The sequence below is a fragment of the Physeter macrocephalus genome, chromosome 17 (genome assembly GCF_002837175.3).
Source record: "Physeter macrocephalus isolate SW-GA chromosome 17, ASM283717v5, whole genome shotgun sequence".
Classification (NCBI taxonomy): Eukaryota; Metazoa; Chordata; class Mammalia; order Artiodactyla; family Physeteridae; genus Physeter; species Physeter macrocephalus.
The window spans coordinates 46,073,097-46,082,737 of record NC_041230.1 but is presented as its reverse complement, the minus strand read 5'-3'; the positions used below and the strand labels follow the sequence as shown (position 1 = coordinate 46,082,737).

At 45.3% G+C, this 9,641-nt stretch overlaps 1 protein-coding gene across 1 annotated transcript in view; it reads left to right on the top strand.

Annotated features, from left to right (window-relative positions):
* Positions 1-9,641, top strand: part of ADAMTS18 (ADAM metallopeptidase with thrombospondin type 1 motif 18) — a 149,978-nt gene that overhangs the window by 63,242 nt on the left and 77,095 nt on the right. The window contains exons 4-5 of the mRNA XM_024125149.1: positions 8,910-9,196; positions 9,243-9,361. Of these exons, the coding sequence (XP_023980917.1) occupies positions 8,910-9,196; positions 9,243-9,361 (406 nt within the window). The remainder of the gene's footprint in view (positions 1-8,909; positions 9,197-9,242; positions 9,362-9,641) is intronic.

Sequence of the window (9,641 nt, the reverse complement as noted above, 5' to 3'; positions counted from 1 at the left end):
ATTCCATATATATGTGTTAGCGTATGGTATTTGTTTTTCTCCTTCTGACTTACTTCACTCTGTATGACAGACTCCAGGTCCATCCACCTCACTACAGATAACTCAATTTTGTTTCTTTTTATGGCTGAGTAATATTCCATTGTATATATGTGCCACATCTTCTTTATCCATTCATCTGTCGATGGACACTTAGGTTGCTTCCATGTCCTGGCTATTGTAAATAGAGCTGCAATGACAACCATTTTGATATTAATAAATTGTTTTTAAAAAATCGTTTCTTAGAGGTATTTGCCCTCCGGAGACTAGGCACAGGGATGAGTTGGACAGAATTGGCAAACACCTCTCATCCCAGTGTTGAGTTGTGAACCCCTGTATTCTGGTCTCATGAGATGTGGACTGTCGAAGTCATGAAGTGTTTATTTCACTAGATTGTTAATTCGCCAGATAAAAAAAAAAGTTTCATCAGCATGTTATGAATATCTCTTTAGAGCTGCTTTTTTTTTTTTTTTTTTTTTTTTGTGGTACGCGGGCCTCCCTCTGCTGTGGCCTCTCCCGTCGCGGAGCACAGGCTCCGGACGCGCAGGCCCAGCGGCCACGGCCCACGGGCCCAGCCGCTCCGCGGCACGTGGGATCCTCCCGGACCGGGGCGCGAACCCGGTTCCCCTGCATCGGCAGGCGGACGCGCAACCACTGCGCCACCAGGGAAGCCCAAGAGCTGCTTGAATGGCATAATCTTTACCAGTAAAGATGGTTATGGTTGACGTCCTTTGAAGAAAGGGGCTGAGTTGATTCGTCTTTGAGTCAGTAGCATACGCCATTGCATACGGTCAAAGCCGTCTTAGTTAATATTATTTGGAAGCCAGATTTGGTTACTGTAGGTGAAAGTAAAGGATAATTCATTTTGAGCCTACTGGAGTATTTGAAGAAGTAGCCAATCCCTGGCTAGGAAAGAAAAAAACCAGACATTTCTAAGAGCTCCTGCAGCAAGATTTTTGGACCTCTTTTCATATCCATCATTATCAGTGTGATTCAGAAAGCCACAGGGACTGAGTGTACATGGAGGCTCTACCTGCCTGGCTGGACTGAGCGTACATGGAGGCTCTACCTGCCTGGGTAAATCGTCTTTGCCCAGTGATGCAGCTGCGTGTACCACAGGCATAGTGCTCAGTGAGCATCTCTTGAACGGCTTGGAGTGATCTGCTCAGGTGTTCACTGGGAGGAGGTGGGCCTTTACCTGTCCCATCTGAACAGATGGCCAGCTTGTAACTTGAGAACGCTAGTCCACAGTTATGGTGCATTCTACCCTATACTCCAGAAAGTCTACTTTGCTTTTTTTTTTTTTTTCCTCCCAGCAGCAGCCATCCATCTGGTCTTTAAGGGTGATCAAAAGCATCCTTTTCTCCATGACATTGTCTCTTTTCAAGGAGGGCAAGTGGGTAAGAGGTTGGGTTTTCAGAAGGGACTAAGGATAGACTTAATTTAACTAAAGAACATTGCGGATGAGAAGTTGATGGGCACAAAAAGGATCATGTAGAGGAGCAGTCCGTGATTTCATTTCCCGTCTCTCTTTCCCATCCCCATCAAAACCAACCACCAAATCAAAACTAAAACCTAGAATTCCAGCAATTCTCCAAGGTAGAAAAATTCATGAGTTCACCTCTGTCTTTAAATACCTTCAGTTATGTTTGCAAGAATTTCATTAATATGTCTCTGTTCAGGTCTTAAAGCCTTGTTCAGTCCTTTCACTGTTTTTCCCAATAACAGAACACTGATGCCACTTCCCAGAATTTCAGGTCCAATTGAAGGGGAAAATTTTAATACACACTGTTAGAAAAAGGCCCGGCTTCTCTGCTCTGTTCCCTCAAATAATGAAATACAATAATTATAACAACAGTAAACACATTTTGAGTGTTTTCTTGCCAAGAGCTGTTCTTAGCACTTTAAAAGTGTTAACTCACTTAATTCTCTAAAAACCCGGTAAGGGAAATGCTATTATTATTGTCGTTTTACAAATCAGGGACTTGGAAAATGAGAGGTTTGTTCTTGAGAGGTATGTAAACTTCCTCAGGAGATAAGAGAAAAGCTGAAAGGGGCACTTAACCGTCACAGGATTGAAAATACGTTGTGGCTCTTATTAGCTTCATACCCCCTCGTCTCTCACCAGGCTGTGAGGAATTTGGGGATATTGATGGTATCTGATTAAATTTTTATGGACTGGGCTTTACAGTTTTTTGGAGAAAGAGGACCATGTATATGACTCTGGAAAACATAAATTCCCTTCTAAATCGTATTTGTAGGGTGAGTTCCATTGATGTTCATATTAACATCAATGAATGGATGAGAAATGCTAGATTTTTGTTGACATACATATTTTTGGTTTCTTTCTCCCAGCATATGGGATTTTTTTTCCCCTTTGACGGTAGTAGGGAATCCTGAACACACATTCTTTTTTCAAAGTGTGTGTCGACGTGTAAGGGCCTGTTGTCTGTTAATCCAGCTCTGCATGTGTAGATGCATATGGCAAAAAAATTCTATTTCAGTTTCTTAGAATTACGTACTTTATAGAGAACTGAGGATGTTATCAAGGTCCACATGCTCTTGGCAAAATTTTATCAGATTTGTCTCTCCTCTGATCATGGGACTGGAAATGGTTCCACATGTTTTTCACCTGGAACCTGTTTTTGTTTGTTTGTTTTTAATATACTCTCAAGTCCCTAATTTTTTTTTTAACAGTCATTATGGCTCTATTTTTTATGTTAGCATTTACTGAGCAATGCACAACTAAGCACAGTACCTGATAAATATTCATTTATTTAACCAATGAGAAACCCCCAAGTTAGGGATACTTTTATTCCCATTTCACAGATGGGAAAAAGAAGGAGAATAAAAGCAAACAGAAGTTCAGAATGCTTAAGCCCAGCTACCAAGCAGCAGAGCTTAAATTTTACCTCTAAACTCTTTCATTTTTATATTGAGTGCTTCCCTTAATGCATTGTCCTTGTACCATTCCATTTTACCTTAATAATATTTGTTTCTTCTTCACAAAATCCTAAAATATTCTATTGCCGATGGTTTTCCTCAATTAAAGTCTTTCTCAGACTTTTCCTTACTTCCTGGTCTTTCATTTCTCTGATGCTTTCTTTTTCTGTTTCCCGAACCCCTGGACGGTGGAATTTTGTTTCATACCGATGACATTTCTTAAGCTTTTTGCTTATTCTGAACTGAGATTTCTCCTTTGGCGTGTCCTCATGTATGTTGGACAACAAATCAGTTATTATTTAGTACTATTAGTTACACAAAAGAGTGGGTTTTTTTTTTTTTTAAAGAATGTGATGTCTTCACCTCTCCTGCCCCACTGGGAGTTAAAGTAGTTGTTTATTTTTTTCCTGCCAGTTTTATTGATATATAATTGACATACAGAACCGCATAAGTTTAAAGTGTAAACCATAATGGTTCGACCACAGTAAATCAACTATATTTCAATTAAAACATTTTTTTCCTAAAAACCTTCCAAAATCAGTCTCCCCTCTTCCCTCACTCTTTCTGTTATTTTCTCTCGCAGAACCCTGCTTGTTTTCCTCCGTACTTGACACAGAGGCATATTTCCCACCCAGTTGTGATCATCACTTGTTTCATCCCTGCTTCTCCCATTTAGTTGGAAGCCCATGGGACCCCAGATCCATCTTGTCTTCCAAGCCACATTTTGTCAGAATGTCACGTGTGTTCAGTCCCTCAAAATGCTTCGTACATTCTACAGTTAAACAGATGGCTCCTTTTAGAGGTACTGGGTTTATATTTTTAAACTATAAAATGTATTTTTGGTTAGACTCCACTGTGTTCTATCAGACTAAACCCCCCAAAAGAATATTTTTCTTCCTTAATATCCAGCCCTGTAAAATGCTGGTTTTGCTGTAAAGAATTGTTCGGAAGTTTTGTCCTTGTTGCCCTAAACTGTAATATAGAGGGTTGTTTGGGCCCATGTGTTGTCCCAATATAAGATGCCAATTTTTTTTTTTTATTGCTTTCTTAATGCAGAAGTTGTCACTCTGCATTTGAGTTGCCTACAGTTCTCCAGAAATAACGAGAAAAGAGAAAGCTTCTAAACCGGTTAGCCCAGTTAAGGCAGTTGCGTGGCTTAAGCCTTTGGTATGAGTTTAACCAAGTTAGGAAGTTAGCAAGGCTGCAGAGCTTTCATGGATAATTCCCTATTTTTTTTTCCCCCTTTGACTCTTCACTCTGTCTGCTGGGGATTGTAAATGGGGCCTTTTGTCTTCCCTGCAGCTTGGCGAGGTGAGGGCACTGGCGGGCCGGGCTTAGATGTGAGGGCCCTGCTCAGGGAAGGGGGGCCTGAATCCTACCTGGGCTCCCAGCAGAGTCGCTCACAGGATGGCTGTGAAGTTTAACTAAGTTATTACAGGGAGGGCTCCTGCCTTCACACTGTTACCCCAAAACTGGATTCACCTCTTGGTGGGTGTCCAGCCAATAGACACAACCAAGCGAAGGGGGTATTACTACTTGCAGCAAGTGAGGAGAACCCTGGGGGTCCTTCCCAAAGCAGCATCTCCCTGAAGCACAACTGGGGAAGTTTGAAGCTCAGGGTACATGCGTATTCATGAAGGGGCTTGAGCAGAGAAGAACTCGGCACAGAATTGGGGGCCAAGGTCGACAGAGTGCAAGCTTTAGTGGATTGAAGCCAGGAGGGTCAACGTCATCATTTCATCCTCCGCCTGAGTTGGGGTCTTAGTCCCTGCAGAACTCAAAGACAAAAATTATGTCTATCCCGTGAGGAGGAACTAGGACTCTGCTTTATCACTGCACTGTTATTGGACTGCCTTTCCTCTGTTCCTGCATTCCTTTGTTCCCTTCAGTTCATTGGCTACTGAGACCTGTTCAAGGGCAAGCATGGTGGCCAGGCTTAGATCACAAAATGGCTTAGGCCAAAATGGCTTCTCTTATGTCAAGAAAGCCATGCCTGGTTCTCTTTCTCCAGGGACCCCATAACCGATCTGCTTACAAAATCTGTAATATAGAAGGAGTTCAAGGTTTTTACGAATTTGAACGTGTCGCTTCCCAGTTCTGGTTTCCCTGCCTGGAAGGGGAGGAGAGTGCTGGCATGCCCGCCCTCAGCATCCCCTACACTCTGAGATGCTTCAGCTCCCTTCTTCCACAAATGTATGTAGGATAATAGCCAGTTATTTATTGGTTGGTGATGGGTGGCATACACCAGCAATGCCAGTGTACAACTGGACGTTTAAACTGGACCTCAGAGGTGGTGGGAAGTTTGCATTTTCTTTGCTTCCTTCCCCGAAGTAGGACACACAGCAAATAAACTGTGGCCTGAAATACGGGAAGTGGAGAGGGTAGTTTTCAACAGTATCCTGAGTCCTGTCTCTCTGCGAAGATGGTATTGAATCTAAGACAAAGCAAAGAGCATCAGAAGGCCCAGCAAGTGAGTCTGTGGAGGAAGAAGATGGCAGGGAAAGGCAAAGTGTGTGCGAACTCGGGTAAGAGTTTGTAGGCAAGGAATAAAGACACAGACGTAAAGAATGGACTTGAGTACACAGGGAGGGGGAAGGGTAAGCTGGGACGAAGTGAGAGAGTGGCATGGACATATATACACTACCAAATGTAAAACAGATAGCTAGTGGGAAGCAGCCCCGTAGCACAGGGAGATCAGCTCTGTGCTTTGTGACCACCTAGAGGGGCGGGATAGGGAGGGTGAGAGGGAGACGCAAGAGGGAGGGGATATGGGAACATGTGTATATGTATAGCTGATTCACTTTGTTATGAAGCAGAAACTAACGCACCGTTGTAAAGCAATTATATTCCAATAAAGATGTTAAGGGGAAAAAAAAGTGTGTAGGCAAAGAAAGGAATTTTCTCTTTACCCTTTTAGGTTCTTGGCTGAGACCACGCCCCCAACTGTAATAAAGGAGAGATTAACAGGAGAAAACAAATAGACGTTTAGACAAAGAAGTATAGAAGTATAGAAGTATACCTCCTGTGTGCATGGGAGATGCCCAGGCAAGCTGAATAACTCCCCCAAAAGGCCCAAGCCATCCCCTGCCCCCTTAAATACCATCTCCAACTAAAGACAATAGAAAGGTTGGGGTAGGGGGTGGCAGTTATGGGAGCCTATCAGGCAAAGCCCAGTAAACAAGGGTATGGCTGTTATGCAGACTTAAGGTGGAAACTTCTCAGTTGATAAGAATTTCTCGAGTTTTAGTCAACCTCTCCTTCCTGGTAAAAGAGGGAGGCCCCCGACACATGGACTTTTCCCTTATAAAAGTAAATGCTCTGGGGCTTCCCTGGTGGCGCAGTGGTTAAGAATCCGCCTGCCAATGCAGGGGACACGGGTTTGATTCCTGGTCCGGGAAGATCACACATGCTGCGGAGTAGCTAAGCCCGTGCGCCACAACTGCTGAGCCCCCGTGCTGCGACTACTGAAGCCCGTGCGCCTAGAGCCCGCGCTCCGCAACAAGAGAAGCCACCGCAGTGAGAAGCCCGCGCACCGCAACCAAGAGTAGCCCCGGCTCGCCACAACTAGAGGAAGCCCGTGCACAGCAACGAAGACCCAACGCAGCCAAAAGAAAAAGTCAAAGACGTGTCCTATTCAGGGTGGTATGAAGGAGAGAGGACAGACACAGCTGCCAGGCTCCAAAGGAAGCAGATGGTGGAGAGATTCGTGGGCCAGGAAAAGGGATTCGGTTATGAGATGAATACCAGGGCGCGTGAAGCGAGTTGACTCATGTTGGCCGAGGACACTGGGCGATGTCAGGAGACCATATTGGAGAAGATGGGCGATTTGGAGGGTTCAGTAGAAAGTGTCCAAGTGAAGGATGAAAGTGCCTGCCAGCCTGGCACTGGGCTGGTGGGGGGGACGGGCTGCTCTGAGATGCAGCCCGAGGTACGGTGGGTGGGCAGGATTTCTGGGATCGTGAGATTTTACTTCTTGAAATTTTTGTTGCCAGTTGATTTCTCACATCATCTCTATGACAGCACGACTGTGAACTGCTTCATGACTTTGTGCCTCTTTGTTCCGGTGCCTAGAACAGGGCTGTGAATTAGATGCTCAGTGTGTTTGCTGAACGAAGGAAAGCATCATGCTGGTGCTGCAGACCATAAGACAGTCTTTGGTTTTTTGTTTGTTCTGTTTTGGCTCGGTTTTGGGGGCGGGGGGGTTTGGCTACGCCACGAGGCATGCAGGGTCTTAGTTCCCCGACCAGGGATCGAACCCGCGACCCCTGCAGTGGAAGCGCGACGTCTTAACTACTGGACCGCCAGGGAAGTCCTCGTAAGACAGTCTTTAAGAAGGCAGCAGACTTCTGAAGTGGAAGGAACATCAGAACCACATCACACATTCTGGGACTCCTTTTAGGAGTGAGAAACTGAATCATGACAGAGGCTTAAAGTAAGGTCTGGGGACAGCCCACACACGCCTCTGTGTTCCCTTGGTAACCTGCCCTCACCCTGACACCCCCTTACATCCTTGAATGTTTATGTGTCTGGCTCCCCAGGAGCCTGCATGTTGTGTGTGCCTATTTCCTGCACAGGTATGTGCTCGCAGTTACCTGAATGCCTGGCACCTCGCTGGCGCTCAGTGAATGTGGGTTGATTTCGCTCACTCATTATTGTCAGTCATCCAAACTGCTGGGATTGAGAGTGTTTAAAGGGCTTCTGCAATGGTTCTTTTATCTCCCCTTGCAAGGTGGTCAGGGCAGGAAGAATTCTCCCCATTTTGCATATGAAGAAGGTGGGACCTGAAGCACTGGGTCACAAACTCTGTACTTTGGTGTAATCCTTGGAGCAGTTAAAAAAAATTTTGATACATGAGTCACAAGAGATTCGGGTTTTGATGGTATGGGATTCTGTCTGGGAGTGAGTGACTCTGTGTGTGTGTGTGTGTGTGTGTGTGTGTGTGTGTGTGTGTATTTAGATCTGCAGGCGTTTCCTATGTTCAGCAAAGTTTAAGAATTGCTAGCCTGTGTCAGTGCTTTGCAAACGTTAACGGGCAGATAAATCACCCGGGATCTACGTAAAATGTAGATTCTGAGTCCGCAGGTCTGGGGAGAGACCTAAGAGTCTGCATTTCTAACCAGACTGAGGCTGGAGCTGCTGGTCCACAGACTACACTTGCCATAGCAGCGCCTGGAGATCAGGGAAATTCTGAGCCGAATGCAGAGAAGAGAGAGCACGAAGCGTGCAGGGAAAAAGGCAGGGGTGTACTGTGGCCGAAATATCAGGTGCCAAGATAGACGTATTGTGCCATGAACTTGAAAGTGAAGTTGTGATTGGATGGGCTCGCCCCAGTCCCCTCTTTCTTCTCAATTTAGCAGATATGTCTCTTCGTGATGGTGCAACCCATTGGATTCCCCAGACCTCTACTTGGAGATAAGTGATAATCAGTCACTTTGCAATCCTTGCTACTTCTTTTGTCGAGCGCTTATGAAATCAAGATGGAATGTCTTTGTCTTTGCTGTCTATACTATAACCTCTTTCAGGGTGGGGCTGTTTTTCAATTCGTCACTCTGTCCTGTGTTTACCACAGTGTCTGCCATGTCCTAGATGTGGAGACTCCCAGGATGTCACATGGCTTAGCCCTTGAGTCCCAAACATCAAGACTGGCAGCCTAGAATAGTAATTAACAGTACTGCCCCAGTAGGTGGAGAATTCTGGGTGCCAGTGCTAGCTTTCCTACTTACTATCTTAGCCTCAGTTTTCTCATCTGTAAAATGGGGGTAATAACAGTCGTCACTGCTCGTGGTGCAGATAAAACAACATGATACACGCCAAGCATTTAGCACAGTGCCTGCACATGGGAAGAAGCTGATAAACAGTTGCTGAAAATCAACTCATCAAAAAAGGGATGCGTGGTATCCTTAATGTTTTCTTTCTGTTTGGCTTTTTAGTCAGGTCTCATAAGGACACGAAAAAATGAATTCCTCATCTCGCCATTACCTCAGCTCCTGGCCCAGGAACATAACTACACCTCCCCTGCAGGCCACCATCCTCACGTGCTATACAAAAGGACGGCCGAGGAGAAGGTCCAGCGTTGCCATGGCTACCTGAGCTCCAGCGGGAACTCTGCTGGTCACTCCCCAAGTCGCACTCCCCACACATCCTGGAGTCCAGAAAGAAAACATCACCATGGAAGGTTGCAAAGGCAGCATTTTTGTGGACGACGCAAGAAATGTATGTAAGGAAACTTTTTCTTGTTCTGTTCCTCTCTGGGCCCTCGACAGGTTTTCCCAAGTGCCATTGGGTGTGCTGACTTTGCAGGTTAAAATTGGGCTACGCTACGCCCCCACTGACATTAATCTTGGAGATGAACCAGAAATCATTCCTGTCAGACAAAAACTGGGTGATCATTTTTTCTAAGTTAAACTGGAAAGATTTATTTTCCTCTTTTAACATCTTTTCCCTTTTTTTTTTTTAGAAGATGTTGGGGATAGGAGTTTATTAATTTTTATTTATTTATTTTGGATGTGTGGGGTCTTCGTTTCTGTGCGAGGGCTTTCTCTAGTTGCGGCAAGCGGGGGCCACTCTTCATCGCGGTGCGCGGGCCTCTCACTGTCGCGGCCTCTCCTGTTGAGGAGCACAGGCTCCAGACGCGCAGGCTCAGCAGTTGTGGCCCACGGGCC